General features: G+C 39.5%; 1 protein-coding gene across 11 annotated transcripts in view; it reads left to right on the forward strand.

Annotated features, from left to right (window-relative positions):
- Positions 1 to 25,252, forward strand: part of L3mbtl3 (L3MBTL histone methyl-lysine binding protein 3) — a 101,391-nt gene that overhangs the window by 52,819 nt on the left and 23,320 nt on the right. For all 11 annotated transcript variants that reach the window (XM_052169307.1, XM_052169303.1, XM_052169305.1 and 8 more), the window contains 4 exons: positions 11,285 to 11,361; positions 14,130 to 14,215; positions 16,059 to 16,169; positions 24,454 to 24,568. In XM_052169307.1, coding sequence (XP_052025267.1) covers positions 11,285 to 11,361; positions 14,130 to 14,215; positions 16,059 to 16,169; positions 24,454 to 24,568 — 389 coding nt within the window. The remainder of the gene's footprint in view (positions 1 to 11,284; positions 11,362 to 14,129; positions 14,216 to 16,058; positions 16,170 to 24,453; positions 24,569 to 25,252) is intronic.

Consider the following 25,252-nt stretch of genomic DNA (forward strand, 5'->3'; position numbering starts at 1 on the left):
TTCTACCAGAGATGAGTCAACATTTAGCAAATTGAGAGTCTTTACTCCAGTGGACTTGGACCGCGCTCAGGTACCCAGGACCCAAATATAGCACCAAGTATTTAGGGTAGGGGTTTTTAAACCACATCCTGTATATCTTGCTCTGCAGCTGCACAGGGAGGTTTTGTGCAAGCAAATCTTTTAACAGATGCTAAGATAAGCAATTAGTTGGAGGAGGAGCTTTGCACAAACAGCTTAGCAGAAGCTAGGTAAGGCGGCTGGGGTGTTGCCACCTTGGGTTCCTAGAATAGAGTTCGCTTGGTGTCCATGGGATTCTCCATCAAGGGGATCAAATTATAGTTTAAACTTGAAATGGCCTCAGCAAGAATACAAGATAGAGGAACCTACCTCTGCCTTGTCTTGGGCTGTTATAAGCACCATGGGAGTGCTGTACCCTACCTATTGCATACACGGCTTCTTTCCCTCTTCCCTTCCTCCTGCCTGATATTGGGCTCCAGAGATAGAACACATGTTGAGAACAGTCACCTCTTCTTCTCCTGCAGGAACTGGGAAATATTTTTCCTTGGAAGAATGCTTTTATATTGTGATCATGTTTTTAGGGATCCAGAGGAAGGACAGCGTGAACACAGGACTTAATATGTTTAGCACGAAGCCTTGAGTGCATGAAGCTGCAATCTTAGCCCACTGGGCTTCATTTTGGTGTGATCTCTTGGTGAGCTATGGCAAAAGTCAGCAAAGAGTAGGTCTGTAGAAAGGGAAGTATCAAATTAGTGAATTAGAAGAAACCATCTTTCCCCAGCTGTTTCTAAGTACACTGCAAACTGTGCCTCAAGGTCCACTTCTTTAATACTTACAAATTTAGAATAATGATAACTTTAGTTTCCCCCTATTATAATATTAATTTATTGGTAACATGGATCTTAGAATAGCATCACAGGCGATGAACTTTTATTACATTTAGTTGGAAGTGCATAGAGTATTGTTGTTGCAGGAAGGCATGGTGTGAATGGAACTTACTTCTTGAACTTTGGCACTGGGGGCCTATGTTCTTTTTTTTTTTTTTTTAAATTCGATATATTTTTTATTTACATTTCAAATGATTTCCCCTTTTCTGGTTCCCCACTCCCCGAAAGTCACATAAGCCCCCTTCCTTCCCCCTATTCTCCCACCCACCCCTTCCCACTTCCCTGTTCTGGTTTTGCCTTATACTGCTACACTGAGTCTTTCCAGAACCAGGGGCCACTCCTCCATTCTTCTTGTACCTCATTTGATGTGTGGATTATGTTTTGGGTATTCCAGTTTTCCAGGCTAATATCCACTTATTAGTGAGTGCATACCATGATTGATCTTTTGAGACTGGGTTACCTCACTGAGTATGATGTTCTCCAGCTCCATCCATTTGTCTATGAATTTCATGAATTCATTGTTTCTAATGGCTGAATAGTACTCCATTGTGTATATATACCACATTTTTTTGCATCCATTCTTCTGTTGAGGGATACCTGGGTTCTTTCCAGCTTCTGGCTATTATAAATAGGGCTGCTATGAACATAGTGGAGCATATATCCTTATTACATGCTGGGGAATCCTCTGGGTATATGCCTAGGAGTAGTATAGCAGGATCATTCGGAAGTGACATGCCCAGTTTTCTGAGGAAACTGCCAGACTGATTTCCAGAGTGGTTGTACCAATTTGCAACCCCACCAGCAGTGGAGGAGTGTTCCTCTTTCTCCACATCCTCGCCAACACCTGCTGTCTACTGAGTTTTTAATCTTAGCCATTCTGACAAGTGTAAGGTGAAATCTCAGGGTTGTTTTGATTTGCATTTCCCTGATGACTAGTAAAGTTGAGCATTTTTTAAGATGTTTCTCCGCCATCCGAAGTTCTTCAGGTAAGAATTCTTTGTTTAACTTTGTACCCCATTTTTTAATAGGGTTATTTGATTTTCTGGGGTCTGACTTCTTGAGTTCTTTGTATATATTGGATATTAGCCCTCTAATTGATCTAGGGTTGGTGAAGATCTTTTCCCAATTTGTTGGTTGCTGATTTGTCCTTTTGATGGTGTCCTTTGCTTTACAGAAACTTGGTAATTTTATGAGGTCCTATTTGTCAATTCTTGATCTTAGAGCATAAGCTATTGGTGTTCTGTTGAGGAAATTTTCCCCTGTGCCCATGTCCTCAAGGGTCTTCCCCAGTTTCTTTTCTATTAGCTTCAGAGTGTCTGGCTTTATGTGGAGGTCCTTGATCCATTTGGAGTTGAGCTTAGTACAAGGAGACAAGGATGGATCAATTCTCATTCTTCTGCATGCTGACCTCCAGTTGAACCAGCACCATTTGTTGAAAAGGCTATCTTTTTTTCATTGGATGTTTTCAGCCCTTTTATCGAGGATCAAGTGGCCATAGGTGTGTGGGTTCATTTCTGGATCTTCAATCCTGTTCCATTGATCCGCCTGCCTGTCACTGTACCAATACCATGCAGTTTTTAACACTATTGCTCGGTAATATTGCTTGAGGTCAGGGATACTGATTCCCCCAGAATTTCTTTTGTTGTTGAGAATAGTTTTAGCTATCCTGGGTTTTTTGTTATTCCAGATGAATTTGAGAATTGCTCTTTCTAACTCTATGAAGAATTGAGTTGGGATTTTGATGGGTATTGCATTGAATCTGTAGATTGCTTTTGGCAAAATGGCCATTTTAACTATATTGATTCTACCGATCCATGAGCATGGGAGGTTTTCCCATTTTTTGAGGTCTTCTTCCATTTCCTTCTTCAGAGTCTTGAAGTTCTTGTCATACAGATCTTTCACATGTTTGGTAATAGTCACCCCAAGGTACTTTATACTGTTTGTGGCTATTGTGAAAGGGGGTCATTTCCCTAATTTCTTTATCAGCCTGCTTATCCTTTGAGTATAGGAAGGCTACTGATTTGCTTGAGTTGATTTTATAACCAGCCACATTGCTGAAGTTGTTTATCAGCTGTAGGATTTCTCTAGTGGAGTTTTTTGGGTTACTTAGGTAGACTATCATATCATCTGCAAATAATGATAGTTTGACTTCTTCCTTTCCAGTTTGTATCCCTTTGACCTCCTTATGTTGTCTAATTGCCCGAGCTAGTACCTCAAGTACAATATTGAAAAGATAAGGAGAAAGGGGGCAGCCCTGTCTAGTCCCTGATTTTAGTGGGATTGCTTCAAGTTTCTCTCCATTTAGTTTGATGCTGGCTACCGGTTTGCTGTATATTGCTTTTACTATGTTTAGGTATGGGCCTTGAATTCCTGTTCTTTCCAAGACTTTAAGCATGAAAGGATGCTGAATTTTGTCAAATGCTTTTTCAGCATCCAATGAAATGACCATGTGGTTTTTTTCTTTGAGTTTGTTTATGTAGTGGATTGCATTGATGGATTTCCGTATATTGAACCAACCCTGCATCCCTGGAATAAAGCCTACTTGATCATGGTGGATGATCGTTTTTATGTGTTCTTGGATTTGGTTGGCAAGAATTTTATTGAGTATTTTTGCATCGATGGGGGGGCCTATGTTCTAAGGTAGGAGACGGACGTGCCCTCTGTCATTGGTGGTTAGTGTTTAGGGTTTATTTATTTATTTATTTATTTATTTATTTATTTATTTTGTACCAGCTGTTGCTGTCTTCTGTGGCATGTGGAATAAAGGAATGATTCAGCCTCCCTGGAGGGCTCATGGGGGAAGGCTTCTCAAAAGACATGGGGTTAGAGTTGCACCATGAACTAAGACAATTGGCACATAAGGGGTTGGGCAGCTGCTCGCCAAGGAGAGCATGCCCGTGTTGGGTTCACAGGCAGTGTCTGTGGAAGCTGGCAGCTTGCTTACTGAGTAGCTTATTTAACTCTTGTGGCCTTGTTGCCCCTTCTGTAGGGGTCAGCTAATACCTACATCATCACATGCTGCAAGGATTCAAATAAAAGTTTCCAGGGGCAGAAATCAGTTTGCAAATAGTTGAGGTGGAGAACGGAGGGGGCAGATGCTGACGTCACCTTCTAAGGTTGTGTTCTAAGTTCACTTTGAGTATTTTGAGTGTAGTTTCTAGGCTAGAAGAAGGTATCAAAGCATGCTGAAGGAGGGGAGTGTAGATATTTGAAGCAAGATTATTGGTCACATGAATCTCTTAAGCACAGAGAAAAAGACAGAGCAGAGGTTTGTTCCTGGGGTCACTGAATGGTATCACTTGGGTCTTTGCCAAGTTACTGTGTTATCAAGGGATTCTGAGCAAAAAAAAATGCACATTAATAAATATGAACTAGCACTGGGCGGCGGTGGTGCACGCCTTAAATCCCTTTTAAAGGGAGGCAGAGGCAGGTGGATTTCTGAGTTCGAGGCCAGCTTGGTCTACAGAGTGTGAGTTACAGGACAGCCAGGGCTATACAGAGAAACCCTGTCTTGAAAAAACCAAAACACCAATAAATAAATAAATAAATAAATAGATAAATAAATAAATAAATATGAACTAGGGGTGGAAGGGAGAAGAAGGTAACTCAGCTGGATGAAATGAGTTATCATGAAAGCAGAGAGTTGATTCAGAGTGGGTGGCTGGGGCTGTCAGGTACTGGGGAGGAAGCTAAAGTGGGAGAGAGGGTGTGATATCTTACAGACCTGCCACCATGGCTGCTTGAAAAAGACTTTATTTGCCTTACATAAGCTCCTAGAAGGACCCTTGTTTGCCTCTCTGCTTAGTATTGCATACATATGTAATTTTATGTAGTTTTTGGCTGTGACATGATAATACATACTTCTAATCTCACGGAAGGAGGATGCTGGAGGACCAGGAGGTGGAAGTCATTCTCCACACAGCAAGTTCAAGGCTAGCCTGAGCTGAACAAATGCCCACCACAAACAAAGCACAGTTCCTCCTTTCCAACCCTGGGGGCTGGGGTTGAACTTAGCCTGTTCAAGGTTGTATAACATGACCTTCCTGCCTTGCTCACTTTATAGTTAAACCATAAATATCGAGAGGATTTTGTGTTTGTGAATTTGTTTTCTGAGCTTTTCAGAACCGCCCAGTATTGATCCACAGGATCATGGCGATCTGCTATTAGTAGTTTGTCCGTGATTCCCATAAAGTCCTAAGTGATGGAGATGGGGAGAAGAAGTGAAAAGTGTCTGTGTCAGTCGGCTCCTGATCACTCCTGTTGTTACATTTCTGCCTTTGAACACTAGATGGAACTAAGTTTGCTGGCAAAGGAAGTGAGTTTGGAGCCTTCTGACTTTTGAGCGTGGTGCTGTTCGCTACTGACAGAGTATAAGGAAAATAGGTCGGAGTAGGCTACACTAATTGCCTTTATTGAGATGGTGGCTTTATCTAAAATGGTGACTTAATATGACAGACTTCATGTTAGATTTAGGCAATAAACAGTATGGTGTAATTTATAGATAAATCAAAAATCGAAAGTTAGTGATATTTATTTATTTGTGCTTCAAAATAATCAGCATGACTCTGGCAGGTACTTTATAGTTTCATTTGATTGACAAGAGAAAGAATTGAACCACTGTATATTTACTGTTTTTTGTGAAGCTATTTATAAGTACTATTTCCTTTCATTCCCTCCTGCAAAGTACTTTTTATTGTAAAGAGAAAAAGTAGACTTAAACATCTACTATTAATCATAGTCATCTATTCAGTATATCATAACACCAATATTTTAGAAAGAAAGAATAATTATTTCATATATTGAAATATTACATACTACGACCTAAATATGTACAATATTTTATTTTGTATATTAGTTATATAATTTTGCTTTGTATATTAGTTATATGGTTTAATGTAAATTTAAATCCCAGCACTTGGGAGGCAGAGGCAGGTGGATTTCTGAGTTCAAGGCCAGCCTGGTCTACAGAGTGAGTTCCAGGACAGCCAGGGCTATACAAGAGAAACCCTGTCTTGAAAAAATAACTCCCCCCCCCAAAAAGGAAATTGTTTCAGCTCCATTTTAATATTAGATTGGTTTAGAAGGGAAAGTCTTGCTTCAGACCAGATGCCAGTTCCAGTTGTGTGGTGTGTTCTCTCTGGGCTTCTGTCTTAGGTAAATCTCTGAGAAGAATCAACCTTCAAGCATTTTCATCTGATGCAGCATATGATTTGACGAAAGCAGGCTTCTGAGGTTTCTAATGTGGAGTTCAGAGGAAGGGAATGTGGCATAGTCACGACTAGAGAGACGAACAGTGTTCTCCGGAATCACAAGGGAAGCAGAATAGTCAGTCCATACAGGCTTCAGAAATATAAATCCTTTCTTAAAGTAGCATACCATCAGTAAAAACCCATAACCAAAGTGATTAAGAAAATCCGAGGGTGTCCAAGGAACCCTATTAATATAATTATAACAGTACATCATAAGGAGTTATATATTAAAAAGTTTTCATGAGAATAGGTAAACTTGATAATAAGTAGTTGTTTATGTGTGTTTGGTGTGCCTATATGTCTGTGTATCATGTGTATGCAGTGCTTCCGATGCCAGAAGGGGGCACCAGATCTCACTGGAACAGGAGTTCTGGGTGGTTGTGAGCTGCTGCATGGGTTCTAGGGAATGAGCCCAGGTCCTCTGGAAGAGTAGCAGAGCTTTTACCTGCTGAGCCACCTCTCCGGCCTGAAGTTAAAGTATTTTCTTTTGAAGTAAGCTGTCCGGAAAACCAGCTTGAAGTAGTGCTTTCTCTGTCTCGTATGTGCTATTGTTGACAGTGTGCCCTTGAGAAGCTATGCTAGCCTCATTCACTTAGAACATTTCTTAGAAGCTCTTTGGTTTTGACTACATACTAGCTTTTCTTCCTTATTGATAATGCCAAGTTTTGTTACTCCCTGGCTATGAACTTCCAGTTTCCTGTCTCTCTCTTTTCTCTCTTCTCTCTTTGTCTTTCTCTCTCTGTCTCTGTTTATCTATCTCTCTGTCTCTCTGTCTTTTGTGATTGTGTGTGTGTGTGTGTGTGTATAGGTTTCAGACCACTTATTATCTTTGAGAGCACAGGTGTGGAAAGGGTCTAACTTCTGTCTTAAAATGGATGCTGTCGTATGCCTATAGACCTCTTGTCATTCTGTAATATTTACTGGAACTCTTCCCTGGCAAATGTGATCTCTATCTATCTATTGTGTATTTACCTGGCTCCATTCCAGTCTGGGTTGAATCCACTTCTGCCTCCGTATCTGTGCCTGACCGATGACTATAGCTAGAAATGGGTATCACGTGCTGACTGCTATGGCTTTGCATTTGTGGATATTAATGTGAGGGTCAGCTGGGCCCTGAGTGCTTGCCTCTCTTGGTCTACTCTTCCAGACTGCTACATTTCCTTCTGGTTTGTTTTGTTCTGTTTTGTTCCTCTTGTACCTCACTTGGCTGACCTTCTGGCTTTTTAGCCCACGCCGTCCCTGGGAGCCTCACCCTGACTCTGATTTTTGTCCTGTCCCCTACACCTGCATGTCATGGTCTCTGATGAATTGTTTTTATCAGTGCACAAATGAGGGAAGAAAGATTTAAAAAAAAAAAAAAAACCTGATGTATCCTTAGAATAAAGTATGTGTCCTAACAGAAAGGATATATCTTTAGCAGAAAGTAAGTATCCTTACCATATAGGATGTATCCTTAGCAGAAATGATATATGTTTAACAGAAAGGAAGTATCCTTACCATATAGGATATATCCTTACCATATAGGATGTATCCTTAGCAGAAATGATGTATCCTTAGCAAAAAGGAAGTATTCTTACCATATAGGATATATCCTTAGCAGAAATGTAGTATCCTTAGCATATAGGATGTATCCTTAGCAGAAATGATGTATCCTTAGCAGAAAGGAAGTATTCTTATCATATAGGATGTATCTTTAGCAGAAATGTAGTATCCTTAGTATATAGGATGCATCCTTAGCAGAGAAGATGTATCCTTAGCAGAGAGGATGCATCCTTAGCAGAGAGGATGTATCCTTAGCAGATAGGATGTATCCTTAGCAGAGAGGATGTATCCTTAGCAGAGAGGATGCATCCTTAGCAGAGAGGATGTATCCTTAGCAGATAGGATGTATCCTTAGCAGAGAGGATGTATCCTTAGCAGAGAGGATGTATCCTTAGCAGAGAGGATGTATCCTTAGCAGAGAGGATGTATACTTAGCAGAGAGGATGCATCCTTAGCATATAGGATGTATCCTTAGCAGAGAGATGTATCCTTAGCATATAGGATGTATCCTTAGCAGATAGGATGCATCCTTAGCAGAGAGGATGCCCCCATCACAGGGTTTGCTCAGCAACTCCTTTTCTTACTACCATGTACTCGTCTTGATAAAAAAATATTTACAATTTATTTACACTTAAAATAGCTTAGAAAATTTCTATATATACCCAATTTCACATCTTTCAATTTTTCAATAATCAATAAAGCAAACCCTCATTTCTGCTCTCTGATGCCTCATTTTGCTGCCTCTGTTTATATCTGAATTTCTTGAATCAATGTGTTTTCTCTGTCCCTGTCTACATCACAGCGACATGCACACTTTTTTTTAAACCCCATTTTGTTCTAGCTTTTGTGTCCTTTGTTTGTCACTGATACTAGAGACCTTTCTGTTGACGGGTCTCATGATTAGCCCTCACTTCTCCTTTGATCTCTAGCACCATTGACTCCAGTTTTCTTCTTCTATTACGTCACTTCCAAATCACCTGACGTGGACTTTGTCCCTTTCTGCAGGTGATTCAGTATCAGCCCAAAGGCTGGTAGCACCAGAATGGATACTTTGAGCCCTGATCTTTCTGTGCCCACGGTTGATATTCTTTCTTCTTTGCCTAATACATGTTTGCTAAACATGCTCAGAGCAGGCATTCGCATTCGCCAGTTGAACTGTCTCTCCTAGCCCAGGAAATGGCAGTGCGTTCTTGTTGCCTGTGCCCACAGCCTTGTAGCGTCCTGACTTCCTCAGCTCACTCACATCCTATGCCAAACCTACCGACCAACGCCCTTAGGCCTCTGCAGTGCTCACTCACACCTGATTGCTCTCTGTTTTCACTAACTCCACTGTGACCCAAGCCTCTTGGATCACCTGTGGTACCGGCTACCTGGCCCCCAGCGTGGATTCCTCTTTGCATAATAAATGGGTAAAATAATTACTTTAATACATAAATCAGAACTGGACGGTGGTGGCAAACACCTTTAATCCCAGGACTCAGGAGGCAGAGGCAGGTAGATCTTTTGAGTTTGAGGACAGCCCCAAACTGAGTGAATTCTAGGACAGCCAGGATTACGCAGAGAAACCTGGCTTGAAAAACCAAACCCAACCAAACAACCGAAACAATATAAATCTGGCTAAGCTCCTTCTCTGCAGAACCCTCCACAGTGTTTTACATTACACTTGACTAAAATCCTACACTTCTTTGTGTACTAAACGGCCTTCCATTCTGACACCATTTTGTATCGTCTGCTCCCTCTAGTCCATTCTTTCCTGTCCCTGACACAGAACTATTAGGGCCCTGTGGACAGATGTTTCCTTTCTGTGTCTGAGTGGCTCGCTTTCCTCTCATCACCACACATATGGTCTCGTCAGAGGCAGCCCCGGCTATTTAAAGGGACACCTTTCCAATCTCATCCTATTCCTTTACTTCATCTGCGTTTCCTTCGTGCCAACCACAGCTCATAAATTTAATTAGGCTTGTGATGGCTGCATAAATTCTAAACATTCACATGCTTAACACAATTCATTCCTCTATTACAGTTCCTAAATATTTGCATTGTACTCGCTAGTGTAAGTAATCTAGGGGTAATTTAAGTTCCCAGGAAAATGCACGTACACAATATGCAAATGCCACACCATTTATATAAGGTAGTTTAGCATCTCTGGATTTGTAATCTTCAGGGTTCCTGGGCTCCAATCTGCAGATGCAGAGGACAGTTATCTTTTATTTCTATGGTTCCTTTCTGCCATGTTGTAAGGGCCATTAGAAGCAAGAAACTCATGCTTACTCTATTGTGGTCATTTTTTCAGGGTCTGTCCAGTGCTGCTAGCTGGACATGTTACTTTTTAGCATATTATCTTCACTTGATACATAAAAGAATGACTGTGTAGATGCATGGGTGAACCGAGTTCCATGCAGAGGTGAGGGATTCACAGAACAGATGTGCTAGGTACACAGAATCAAAAGCTCCAGCTTTGTGTGCTGATTAGAGTAAATGCGTGCTTAATTACAGTCAAGATGGTGGGCAGGTTAAAGGAGGAAGTGGCTTGTTTGATTCTCTGGAATCTGTAATTCTAAAGGGGAATGGGGATAACATGCTGTTACTATACATATTTGTCCACTTGTACTGGGCCTTTGCAAGTCTATAGCACTATAGTATCTAGAAGTATTGCCTCCCTGCTCCATTATAGGACAAATCCATTTATACTCTGTGTGTGTGTGTGTGTGTGTGTGTGTGTGTGTGTTACTGTTTTAAGGAAGTCCTGGAAGCAGTAATTTCTACGTGATATTTTTTTTTAAGATTTTTTATTTATTATTATATCTAAATACACTATAGCTGTCTTCAGACACACCAGAAGAGGGTATCAGATCTCATTATGGATGGTTGTGAGCCACCATGTGGGTGCTGGGATTTGAACTCATGACCTCTGGAAGAGCAGTCAGTGCTCTTAACCGCTGAGCCATCTCTCCAGCCCCCTTCTACGTGATATTTTAAAATTGGATGCTAGTTAGGGTTCTTTGTTCCGTTTTACACACACACACACACATACACACACACACACACACACACACTATGTGTACTCTCTCCTTGAACACTTCCATCCCAGGCCCCTCAGTAGTTTTTTGACTTCCATACATACTCTAGCGTGCCCAGTTTTGACAGTGGTCTTGCACACGTGCCTTAGAGATGCTAAAGTAATTTTAGCTTTCCTTTTACATGATTTCCTCCTGGGATGCATGGGAATGATGCTCTCTTTGTACTTTTTCTGCCTTTGAAGTTTGGGGCTTTAACAACTTTTTTGTTTTGGGGTGTGTGTGTGTGTGTGTGTGTGTGTGTGTGTGTGTGTGTGTGTGTGTGTGTGTGTGAAAATAAAACTATAGTGTCAAATCCATGTAATATTTATGTAACAAAAATAAACTATATGTGTGAAAACCTCACAAATATATTTATATGAAGGAAGATCTTTTTGCATTTTTTCCAAACTAGATAGATTTTAAAATATAGAAATCTTAGATGTGCTCATAATCGCTAATTTTCCTCTTAAAACCTGACTGCATTTGCCTACCTCTCTGACTCCAACTCTTTAATTTATATGATCCGCAGGTGTGAGCCCAACAGTCCACACATCCACCCAGTGGGCTGGTGTAAAGAACATAGAAGAACCCTCATCACCCCACCAGGTACGGAGTTACAGTTTCTCTAATGCTTTTCAGAAAATTAAAGAGTTGGTCATGGTTTCAGGGTTTTTTTTGTTTGTTTGTTTTTTGCCTTTTTTTTTTTTTTTTAAGAGATTGATATATTTGTCATGCCCTAGAGTCCCTGTCACAATTGCTCAGCTCAGTTGCAGTACAGAATTGGCTGTAGGGAGTAAGGAAACACACAAATGTGAGAGTTACAGTTAGATTTTACAAAGCCCAGCGGTGGCTGCAGGTGCTAACTTGCTGACCCAGATAGAGCTTCAACTATAAGCATTAATATTGGCGTCACTTGTATCACAACCGTAGATATCACATTCTTTGACAAAATGTGCAAAAAGTCCTTTGTGTTTTCACCTTGAGATTCATTTTTGGACTAATTGTCTTAGCACCCAGTCAATAACTTAGGCAGGTAAGAAAAGTAGATGTGGTGTTGAAGGTGGGACCCGGGCAGCCCTGCTGGGGCAGCAGTGGCCATTACATACAACTGCTTTTATTTATTTATTTATTTTTTTAATTCTAACTTCATGTATGTTTTAGGTTCAGAGTGAAATAGAGGCAGCCACAGTTTTCAATCTTTGTAGTTTAAAAGTTTATGAGCTTTTTCTGTATATAGTGTCTCGTTTTAGAATGTTCTGATAAGTTAAAATGTACAAGCTAAGTTCATTAGATATGCTTTAAACTGTGGTGTGTGTGTGTGTGTGAAGTTTGTGCATTTTGTTTTTACTTATTTGGAAACAGCCTCTGGTATAGAGAAGTTTCAAGAGTATTTACAAATTCATACATATTTCAACTGGATGCAAAGACTCATCATGTTTGACAGCTGTCCCCGAGGTGTCTGTCTTTCATGCAAAAGAACCCTGCACGGCCACTCAGCTACAGATCCTCCAGTCCCCAGTTAGAGTCTCCTCAACAATTAGAACTTTAGTATGTATGAGACTTATAGACTAATTATTTTGTACAGTGATATTATTTGAGTATGATTAATGTTTCCTAATAACTAGACCCAAATTGTACATTTGCTTGATTTCTTAGTTTTGTTTTTTGAGACAGTCTTAACAGGTAGCCATGATGGCCTGGAACTTGCTATGTAGACCACGCTGGTCTCAAGATCCACCTGCTTCTGGTTCTTGAGTTGCAGAACTAAATGAAGGCAACCCCATGTCTGTCTCCAAGTTGAACCTTTTTTTCTGAGGACTGCCACAAGGTCTTTCTTGTAAATCTCTAAAGGCTGTGACATTTCAGTTGGTCTTTTTTGCCATCAGTTGATCAAGGACATATTTGCCAGTCTTCTCTAGCAATACTTTTTTCTAGAAATATTTGAGATTTTGTAATTACCTCCTGTTTCATCTGTCTTTCACTTATACCATCTGCTAATATTTCTATTTGGAACTAATTACTGTTCTAAGTTGACAAATGCTAATGGATAATGGTAATTTTTCTTATTCTAATTTTTGTATATTTAATTGATATTCTTTTTGCAACGATTAGCTTTTTCAATTCTCAGTTATTCATCTACTTAATTTATTTATATTTTTGTAGCCCTGTAGTTTACTAATTTTTTTTATTATTATTTTTACTTTATGTATCTGATTACACTGTAGCTGTATTCAGGCACTCCAAAAGAGGGCATCAGACCCCATTACAGATGGTTGGGAGCCACCATGTGGTTGCTAGGGTTTGAACTCAGGACCTCTTGAAAAGCACTCAGTGCTCTTAACCACTGAACCATCTCTCTCTACTAACTTTATCAGAGAGTTTATTATTGACCTTTATTTGGTATTTTAAAGGTGTACCAAGTAATAGCTCCTTTATGGTGGTTATTCAACCTCCTTTTTCCACATTTGTCTCGGGATTTGAAATCTGCTCTGTGGAGCAGCTATAGTGCTGTATATTCACTGGTTATCAGCCAGCCCGGTAGCCATTCTGCCAAGATTTTTTTAAGTGGTGAGTGCTATTTAGTAATCATGGTCTGGTTGCTATTGGCTTCCTCCTAGCAGGGTGATGCACGTATCAGGTATCTTCCTGGCTGCAGGGAATATGCGTCAGTAAGCATATGCAGAACTTTGTATTCTTTTCTATTTCATTGCTAGTATATGTTAAAATTAAAATAAACAAATAAATAAATAACCTTCCACTGATACCACTGGCCCTGATTCAAATCTCAAACTGTTGGCTTTGTTTTAGTTTTAGTTTTAGTTTTCTTCTGTCTGTGGCTATGTCTGTTTCTCGGGTGGGTAGAAACCTGACTTCCATTTACAGCTAATACATTCACAGATTTTGTAAGCCCCTTTCATGTGGCAAGTTTTGCACCAAGTAGGCAACTGTCATGGCCGCCTGAAGGATCTGGGACTCCATGAAGAACAGGGGCAGCAGGGTGGAGGCACAGGGGGTTATTTTTACACGGTCTTTTAAGAACACTCTGTGACTTGAGCACGTTTCTTTATTCGCCCTAACAAAAGAAGGAGTTACCTGTGATATCTTCGTCAATAATGCTTGTAAACCCTACGTTCTGTTTCACTATTTTGATAGATACTTATATAATCACCTCTAAACAGAGGTAGAGTCAGAATAACGGATCAGAACGGACCTAATTGATCATTAGCTGTAGCTCTGGAGGAGCGAGCAGCTTGGAGTTCCTCTGTGGCCGCAAGCATCCTTTCCTGGGCCCGCCAGTTGTCATGTTTTTTGCGGACTGTCTGTTAGTTTGTTTTCATCACAACATCATAGGATTCATGTTCTTTATTTCTTAGGCTATTCGCACGTGAGACACTTTTCCTGGGATAAATATTTAGAAGAGACCAATTCTTTACCCGCGCCTGCAAGAGCTTTCAAAGTGGTGAGAGACTTCGCTGTGCATTGTTTGATTAATACGTTTTGATGGCGCTGTTTTATTTGCGGACGTTTTGAGAGGCTCATCAGCTGAGGTAGTCGTAAGAAGAAAGCAGAGGAGCTGAGGAAGATGCTTTCAGAGTCTTTCGATTCTGAGCATTAAATTGTTACTGTGCTTTGTGTATGTGGATACATGCGTGTTGGGGAGGCAGCTATGGGGACAGGGTGCAGAAGAACTTTGGCTGCTTTCCCTCAGATGCTGTCCATTTTGGTTTTTGAGATAGGGGGTTTCACTGGCTTGACACTTGCCAGTTGGGTTAGGTGGGCTGGGGTGAGCCACAGGATCTGCTGGCTTCCACATCTCTAGCTGGGGTGACAAGGGTACACACCATGTTTACTTTATAAATGTGGGTTCGAGGGACTCAACTTGCAAGCTGAGCACATTAGCAGCGGATCTATCTCCTCAGCTCCTCAACTAGGTTGCTTTATACTTTATATTTTCTCATGAATTTAAGGGGAAAATAAATATATTAAATAATTTTTTAAGAGTCAGGCATTAGATATATGGTTGTAATCCTAGTGTTTGAGAGGCGAGTGGGGAGCAGCACAATTCAAAGCTAGCCCAGGCAATGTACAGAGATTCCGCTTCAAAAACAAAATAATAATATATAGTTTTTTAAATATGGCTTTGTCTTCTGTAGACCGTCTTCTCCTTTAGATGATGCTTTCATACAGAAATTATTAATTAATGATAGACTTAATGAGTGAGAACTGTTCACAATACAAGTAGAAAGAATATCATGGATTTTTAAAGAGGAAAAAAAATCATAATAAATGAGAGAAGGCCTTATAATATATAATATAGATAATATAATATATATTAATATATAATATAGATAATATAATATAGATAATACAATATATTATTACATAATATCAGCATAACATAATATATTAATGCACATTATATAATATATTATGTATGACATATAATTATATCATATATATTGATGTATATAATATGTATTAGATAATATATAGATAATATATATTATCTATAATTTCTATAATATACATCTATAATATAATATGTAATGTAATAAATGGAGAAATAGTTTCTAGGATTCCATCTGACAGCTAGATGGTCAGAATTTAAACAAGGTAAGGCTGACGGGGTGCGGTCTTTGCCGCCTGTTCTGCACCCTTCCAGGGTGCAGGCTTTTACCTGGATACATGTGCAGCCCACAGGCTGTGTGTCTGGTGTCATGTGAGAGGTAGAACGATTTTTTTCCACTTGGCTGGCAGGAATCTCAGCAGTGAGTGCTCTGCCCTTCATGTTATTTTATATAATATACCAGTGCTCTGTGGAAAATTTCCTCGGCCTGTGGCTTTCTCAGAACTTAACGTTTTCCTCTGAGTGTTAAGCCTGCTTTCCCAGAAGAGCTGTTTCACTGTGTTCAGATGGATTGCCGACTTGTTTTAAATTACCTTTTCCCTCCCCTTTGACACATGTCTAGATGTTTCCTGTCAGCCACGTGTTTTTCCCGACTTTTTTAAAAAACAAATCTTATGCCTATTGCTTTTACCATGACACGCTGACCGGTAAGGAAGATATCTGGTCTATTTTTTGTGGTTGATCCCATGGCTACGGTATCTCTGCCTCCCTCTTTCTGTCTGCTCTTCAGCTAGACAGAAGGCTGTCCTTCTGCATGTGGGCTGAGCCGTGCGTTCTGCCTGGAAAGTTCACTCACTGCTAATCTGAGAACGGGTGACCTAAACCACTCAGCTTTTAACTTGTTATCAACCAGCTCCTCCTCACCATAATGTCTTTCGTCTTTCTCGTATGGCAGAAACCTCCACATGGATTCCAGAAGAAAATGAAGCTGGAAGCTGTAGACAAAAGAAACCCGCTGTTCATCAGAGTAGCGACCGTCGCGGACACGGATGATCACCGGATAAAAGTAAGCCGCCTGCCCTGGTTCGCTGGCCTTTGTTAACCCACCTCTCAAATGGAACCTTTACTAGACAGTGAGCTTAATCATTGTAATCAAATTAGTAAAAAACCAAAGGAATAGCAGAGCGGCTTCGCTTCTTTGTGGGTTTGTACCCATCCAACTTTTTCCTTTAGTTGCCCCAAGATATTTTCTCTTTAAGTATAAAGGTAGTTTAATATTTTAAATGTGTATTTGAGAAAATAGGTACAACATATTAGGATAACATTCCCTTCAGAAGGAGAAGAAGCCAGGTGGTGATGGTGACACATGCCTTTAATCCCGACATTTAGAAGGCAGAAGCAGGTGGATCTCTGTGAGTTCTAGGGCATCCAGGGCTACACAGAGAAACCCGCCTTGAAAAACAATAAAACAAAACAAAAAGAAAAGAAATGCATCATGTCCTAATAGTACACTTTTTAAGAGATTAAGAATTTTTGTTGATTCAGTTAGTCAAGAGTTTATAAAGTACAAGAAAAATAGCTTTATAAATAAAATAAATGTTTTTTTTTTTTTACTAGAATTGGATGAATAAGACATCTGTTACTTCTCCTAAGTTTAGTCAGTGTCTGAAAGATTTATCTGGTTCCACCCACATGTAGTATGTCCGTGTGTTGTTTTGATGCAACACCCAAAGGCCTCATAGGTCCCTGGCTTTGCCAATCATTTCTCTCTCTAGTCAGAACAGTATCCATTCTACATTCTTGCTAGGATCAGTTGGCCTTTCTGTTAGGAATAATAATAGCTCTATGTCATAATATCTCTATTATCAGCACATGACATTTTGTGACGTTCTTGTTCATGCCCCTGGACGTACGTAGTCCCTGGGGTGGGCCATGTGTGTCATCAGCTGATGATGTACTGATGAGACTGATGCTCAGGCAGATTCAGTGAAGCAATTTAGTAATTACTAGCAAGGAAAGAACTCAGTTCCATGATGCAGGAACCGTGACTGGATGCTCGTTTTTCAAAGCAATAGTAAATCAAATCATTCGCTATATCTTATCAAATATATAATTTATTTTATGTGCATTGGTGCTTTGCCTGCAAATATGTCTGTGAGGGTCTCAGATTCTGGAAATGGAGTTACAGACAGCTGAGAGCTACCTTGTGGGTGCTGGGAATTGAACTCTGGGTCCTCTGGGAGAACAGCCAGTGCTCTTAACCACTGAGCCATCTCTCCAACCCTCATTATTTCTAATGATAATTTATAAGATAATAAAGCATAAAATAACATGAAAATATATAAATTATATATATAATAAACAGGTGTATAAGCTATTATTGATATTCAATAAACCTTTATGTTTGATTCAGTATGCTTGAGATTCAATCAGTCCAGCCAGTCATAAAATTTGCAAACTCATATAAAAACTGTAAAGTCTGTGTTAACCATTTTTTAGTACACTTTTTTTGTTTTTGTTGATCTTGGTTTTTTTGAGGCTGTTTTTCTGTGTAGCTCCTGACTGTCCTGGAACAGGCTAGCCTTAAACTGTGATTCACCTGACTCTGCCTCCCAAGGGCTGGGACTAAAGGCATGCACCCCTGCACTCCCACTGCTGGGCATTCTAGAACACCTTCTTATTCATTTTAGTTGGTTGTGATGTGGAAATCATAAAGGAATCAGAGCTTTAGAGCTAGAGTTTGAATAAACATCTAATAATAAACCAATTTTAATAAATCAGCAGAAAAATCTGTCAAGTATAATATGATTTTCACACCAGCCTCTTCAGTGTGTACGATGATGACTTTTTAGTTTGAGAAATGAACTTAGCATCTATAATGGTGGATAGGAATATGAAGCACCTAAGTTCTTCCAAAGACCACGTTGGCATCACAATGTTAGAATGTTGTTTATCCTTCCGGGTGTTAGCCCTGGTAGCTTATCGAAGCGACCTACATTAACGGAGAATATTTCAATAGGGTAGTTAGCATTGGGAAGCAAAGTAGTCAGGTTGAAATTAGTATGTAAAATATTCCACTTCTGCGTTGATGGCTTCCTTATCTCTGTTCTCTTTTTGGAAGTCACTGCTCTGATATTGACTGTCAGGTTGACACGCTTGTTTTAAAGTTCTCTTTGCTTAAAAATACCTCCCTCTATTTTTCAAACTTTCCATTGCATTTTTAATTGCATCTGTGATTTTTTTTCAAGAATTTAAAAAAGAAAAATAAAACAACATTATTTAGTCCCCGCTTCTTTTAAAAAGCATCTGTAAGCTGGGCAGAGGTGGTGCACACCTTTAATCATAGTACCTGCTCTACACAGTGAGTTTTATGACAGCCTGTTTCAGATAAACCTCTTCCAGGAAAAACAAAAACAACAACAGCAAAGTGACTGGATGGATGGATGGATAGATAGATAGACAGACAGACAGACAGATAGATAGGGCAATCAGACTAGATAGATAGATAGATAGATAGATAGATAGATAGATGCTACTACTGAAACTTTTTCTTCATTTTCTTTGACTATTTTCTCAAATTCTTTTTATAATCTTACTTGGTTTGGGGGCTTTTTGTTTGTTTGTTGGCTTATGTACTTACTTATTGTGTATGTCTGAATATATATGTGTGCCTGTGCCTTTGGAGGCCAGAGAGGCCACTGGGCCCATGGAGCTGGAGCTAATGGGTGATTGTGAGTCACCTGATGTGGAAATGAGAAAGGACCCAGACTGAGGTCCTCCACAAGAGCCGCAGATACTCTTAGCTTTTGAGACATTGCCCAGCTCCCAAATGCCTCTTAGTTAGCATGGCCTGTTTTTGTACTGGGTCTTGCCTGTCAGGTGATCTTCAGTGCCTGTTCACATTAGGAAACAGATCCCATGCATGAGATGTTTTTGTGAATGGACTTATCGTCATATTCTGTTATCTCTTCCGGATATCTTCCGAGATCCTGAGCGGATACCTGCAACCACACATGAAGTCCCATATACACTGTGCTTTTACATATAAATACATACATACATACTGTAAAAGTGTCATCTATGTACTAGATATAGAGCAACAACAATAATTATACAACCATAGCAATAAACAATAAAACGTATGAAACTGATCTCTTTTTATCACAATATGGAATTTTCTATTGACATTTTTATACCATAGTTGAACTCAGGCAACTGATACTATAAAACCTGTGGGTGTGACCCCTTTAGGGGTTGCATATCCGATATGCTGCATATTAGATATTTACATTATCATTCATAACAGTACCAACATTACGTTTCTGAAGTAGCAATGAGATAATCTTATGGTTGGAGGTCACCGCAACATGAGAAACTGTACTAAAGGGTCGCAGCATTTGAAAGGGTAAGAAGCAGCACTCTAGAAGGTGAAATCTTGGGGAAGGAGAGAATACTGCTGCTGGTAGGTCTCACTGTAGCATTCGAAATCAAGATACCAGCTGTCTTAGTTTAAGATTTATTGCTGTGAAGAGACACTGTGACCATGGCAACTCTAATAAAGATAAATATTTAATTGGTGATGGCTTACAGTTTCAGAGGTTTAGTTAGCATGGTGGGAAGCATGGCAGGTCGAAGGACCTGAGTTCTCCATCCAGATCATCAGGCAGCAGGAAGACCACATAATACTGGGCCTGCCTTGAGCCTGTCCCTACTTAGACTATTTCCTCCACCAAGGCCACACCCACTCCACCAAGGCCACCCCTCCTAATAGTGCCACTCCCTATGGCCAAGCATCCAACCCTATGGATCTATGGGGGCCATTTCTCTTCAGACCACACCTGCCTTCCCAGCAGGGGAACCTCCTTTGTCAGCACCCCCAAAAGGGAAAGCAGAACCTAGGATGTCATACCTAGAGTTCAGAATGTTTCTCTGTTATTTTGGAAAGTAGAATTCTGTCCCCTGAAGGAGCTGAAAGGGGCCTTGCCCTGGTATGTGTGGGGAAGGGTCAGACCTCCATGCATCCTGACTACTGTGTGGAAGGGTCAGACCTCCATGCATCCTGACTACTGTGGGGAAGACGCTGTCACCCCGTTACAGCCTCCAGGCTGCATCTACCTTCTGGTCCTGACTCCTCTTTTAGGATGTATGTTTTAATCACTCACTCACTTCTTCACCTGTTTCTGTCCTCCAAGCACAGGACTCATCTCCTGTTGTCCTACTTGTTGATACCTTTGCAATATGATTCTAAGATAAGAAGATACGAAAAGTAATATATACATACATACATACACACACATGTATGTATGTATGTATGTATGTATGTATGTATAATGTATTTTTCTGAGTTACTTTTCAGATTTACAAAAAGTCCACCCAAATCTTCCCTTTCCAAGAAATAATATATTTCATAAAAGTATTAGCTATTTTAATTTTATTATCAGTAACATAAAGACTCCAGATTATACTTCTAGGTGAAAAGCATGTATCCATTTCCCTTAACCGCAGTTTTAAGTAGCAAAATTGTTCTGTGCTTTGATCCACAATAGCACCTATTTTCTTTAGAAATTTATTTAAAGAAAAAAAAAACAGCTTTATTACTGACTCATTCTTAACGTATAGCCTTAGTCACTTTCCTATGGCTGTGAAGAGACACCTTGACCAAGGGAACTAATAAAAAGCAAACACTTAATTGGGGTCTTGATTATAGTTTCAGAGAGTTAGACCGTGACTGCCATGGAAGGAGGGGCGTGGCTGCAGGCTGGCATGGTTCTGGAGCAGTAGCCGAGAGTTTACATCTTATCCTCAACTTGGAAGCACAGACAGAGACACAGACGAGACAGGGGCTGGTGTAGGCTTTGAAACCTCAAAGCTCACCCCCAGTCACACATCTTCTTCTCCCACAAGGCCACCTCTCCTAACTCCTCCCCAAACAGTTCCACACACTAAAGACGGACCAAGCATTCAAATAAACAAGGCCATCGAGGCCATTCGCATTCAAACCGCCACTGTATGACTAGATCCATCATGGGGCAGCATCGTACACTGTCTAAGATTTCTCTTTGGTTATCTAAATTTACCTTATGCCTTATTATTCCTTTTTGGAATTTAGTTTTATTTTGTCTTTAACAGTCTCATTCATGTAGATGAATGAATTCTGTCATTTTAATCCCACTTCTTCCCAAGAAGCCCTCCTTCTGTTCTTATGTCCTGTGGCAAACTGTCAGTAGATCTTCAGGGATCCTGAGCCGTTACCGTTCCATTATAAATAATGATGGGCACAGGCTTAACAGCTACACTGTTAAGTAGCAGTACTTCACTGCTACAGGGAGTTCATGTATGCACATGTGATATACAGAGGACATACCTCCTCACGCTCCAGCTTTTCTATTTTTCCCACCCCATATTCTTCAACATTCCCTGACCTTGGGCCCACCACATGACTGTCCTAGCCAGTCTTAGCCAGCTCTGCATCTCTGTATTAGCCACTGCCTAGCACAATAAGTAGCTTTCCTGATGAAGGCTGAGAGCAGTGCTAAGCTATGACCATAAACATGAGTATTTAGAATATAAGCATGAGTATTTAAAAGCAATTTGACCATATGTTCATCTAGCAAAATGCTAGTAATGGATACCTCCCCCCTGGGTTTACCAGTTCTTGATCACATTCACTGTAGTAGGCAGGAATTCCCTCCTGGGGATCAAGCCTTGAATCCAAGAAGAAAGTAGTTGGTTACCTCCATGACATTCATGCTGCTACTTCAACGAAGGGATGGGCTCAGACACACACACACACACACACACACCCTTCCTCTTCTCCTCAGTGTTCACAGGCAAGTGTGGTGTGGTGTTCCTCCAGTAAGGAGGGCCATTTACCCTGTGCCGAGAACACTTGAGACAGACAGATGAATTTTTAGTATTTATATGCAGTAGAGGAAGCATGAGTTATACAAATATAGAGTCTAGTGTAGACACAGAATTCTGGGGAGCCTAGCACCCCAATCATCAACATTTCATGTGTGAACTAAGAAAAAAAATAACTTACTACAGTTAGTTGGAAACCAGAAGGCTTTAAAGGAATTTAACATATAAATTATCGTGACTCACCTTGTGGTGTAACTGACGTAATAACTTTCTATTTTCAGCAAAGGATGAATATAATTTTAATGTTATTTTGACATTATTTTGATAGGGAAGGAAGGAAGCTTTGAGGACTAACCTTAAGCAATGCTTCATATTCTTTGTATGTGAATAATAAATGACTTTATTTCTGATTGTTGGCCTGGTGCCTTCTAACAACCTGCTTATTAGTCAGGCAACAAATCTCCACGAGCCCTATTCCCCTCTTCAGTGTGGTATCCATGATCTCCCAGGTGAGATATTCTTCAGGGCTTTAATTCTAGGAAAACTGATTTGTAGGATGGAGAAATAGCATTATTTCGAGCCCACATACATAAGTATGTATTTTTAGTAGCTACATACTACCTTTCTTGTAAGAGACAAGTTGCTAAAATGATAAGTCAAAGACAATGTATTCTGAATGTTGGTGGCTTTTGCCAAACAGCTCTTCCAGACATTATGGTCATTGTCGATAGTCTATGCGAATTCCCTTTAAGCCTCCTCTTCAAGCGTTAGGGCTCAAAAAAGTGGCTATTTTGGGCAGGCTGATAAGAGAATCGCATCTTGTACTTTTGATTTGTAGGTTTTCCATTGCAAACATATTGATCATCTATCTCTTCACAGACTTACCATCTGCCTTTATACTCTCAGCGATAACCCATCACACCTCTTTGCTGTCTCTCTGATGTGATGTGACTAAGCCCTCTTCATAGACTGGGCTTAGTAAGGAAGAAAGGGCTTTGTCGTTTGTGTAGTGAGTGTATTTTGGGTGTCTTTCATCTTGCTTATCGACAGATTCACATTCTGAAGCTTTACATTTTTATGTAATTAAATTATCAGTATTGTCTTTTATGGGTAAAAAAATTTAGTTTGGTATCTTGCCATGATTATACTGTGTTTACTCAGGTATTCTTCTAGAATATTTATTGTCTTGTAAAGATTGAAAGATTCATACACTTCAGAAGAGTCAAGTTGACTTTCAATCTAAAAGTAAAATATATAAAGTACTTTAGTATAACCTTTTATTGTAAAAAGTAATAAATTGCATGTGTTGTGTATATATGTGATATATAAATGTTTAAAGTATATATGGATATATATGGATATACATGTATATATAATATAAATCTATATGTGTATATACATATATATGTATATGTATGTGTATATATACATAGTAATATATATGTATGTATGTGATATGTAATCATTTGAAGTATATATGTGTATATATGTACATGTATGCATATGTATGTACATATGTATATATACATGTATGTACATATATGTATGTAATATATATTTACCTGAAAGATAAGTGACTAATAACTAGTAATGTTCACCAAAAGACTACTTCCCATTACCTTAGTGACCTGTAACAGTATCTACTGTGACCACATTTATGATGTATCTTAAGAGATACTTTGATTATAAGAAAAATTGTTTTGGAGCTCAGTGGTTAAGAACAGAAGATCTTCAGAGAAGATGCATGTTAATCCCCAGCCCTCACACAGAGGCTCACAACTGTCTGTAACCACAGTCCTGGGAGATTCAATGCCCTCTTGTGGATTCTGCAGATACTAGACATGCATGTGGTGCATAGACACACATGCAGGCAAAACACCCATATGCATAAAATAAAAATACATATATAATATAAAATATAATATAAAAATATAAAACACGAAAGATGAGTTTTAATGGTACGGTTCAGGGATGTGTTTCTAGCAAGGCAGTGTACTTGAAAAAAAAATCTTAGCCAGGTTGTGTTGGGATTACACCTGTAATCCCAGTACTCTGGGAGGCAGAGGCGGGCAGATTTCCGAGTTCAAGGCCAGCTTGGTCTACAGAGTAAGTTGAAGGACAGCCAGGGCTACACAGAGAAGTCCTGTCTTTTTAAATCACCTCAGTGGTATCTGTGTCTCATTTGAAGCTGTCATGTGTGGTTCCTCTTTTTCATTTGCTGACAATATTTAAGGATATGCCTAATAAACCTGTACAACTTTTGATGCATTTTTTGGGAAGGCAGTTACTTGTATTGAGATAATTCATTGATAGTTTCAAAAGCATCTTTTATCTCACAAAAAGTGAAGTATTTTAAATAATTGAAGTGATTTATTACATATTAAGTATACTGTGTAAATCAGGAGAAAGGACGAAAGACTTGTGCTGTGGGTTGAACTTTCACAGGAGAAATGTTCTTGTGACTCTGTGTTCTTCTTTCTGCCACCCAGGTTCACTTTGATGGGTGGAGCAGTTGCTATGACTACTGGATCGATGCAGACTCTCCTGATATTCACCCTGTGGGCTGGTGTTCCAAGACCGGCCACCCGCTTCAGGCTCCGCTGAGTAAGATGCACTAAATTAATGTGATCCATGTTTTCGTTTCTTGAATAATGTGCTTTATTTTTGTCACCTATCTCCACTTCTTTCTGTTTTTCTGATTTCTCCTCACTTAATTGCCACCAGCGAGCACACACACACATACACACACAAAATTATAAAAGAAAAAAAAATCTATATTGCCTAAGGAAGTATGGTGTTTTGATCTTCATTTGCAACTAAACATAACCTTTTGAAATTAGTACTCATTTCTAGAGGATAATTTATCAGATAATTAAAATTTCAGTATCAGATATTCTAATAGTGACCTTATACTGTAGCCTTGAAAATGTTATCACTGACAGAAATTGAGAAAGCATAAAGGTGACCACCCTCTGCCTTATGATTTACATTACATGTGAATCTGTAGTTTCTTCAACTACAATGATTTCAATTCAATAAAAAGCAGATGGGCCAGAATGGGTGAAGAATATACCATGATCTCGATTTTAAAGGATATATACATTGTACGAGAAAAATATGAGAAATACACTATATTATACTCAGGCGTCTTTTTTTTTTTTAATAACGTTTCTCCTTTACACAGTAAGTTTATCGTGAGCTCTGTGCAGACTGAGGGTGCATTGTAACACAAGTATATATTTCTAATTGCAGAATGTCTAAAATAAATCTGTTGGAAGAAGGTATTAG

This window comes from Apodemus sylvaticus, chromosome 23, assembly GCF_947179515.1.
Source record: "Apodemus sylvaticus chromosome 23, mApoSyl1.1, whole genome shotgun sequence".
Taxonomy (NCBI): Eukaryota; Metazoa; Chordata; class Mammalia; order Rodentia; family Muridae; genus Apodemus; species Apodemus sylvaticus.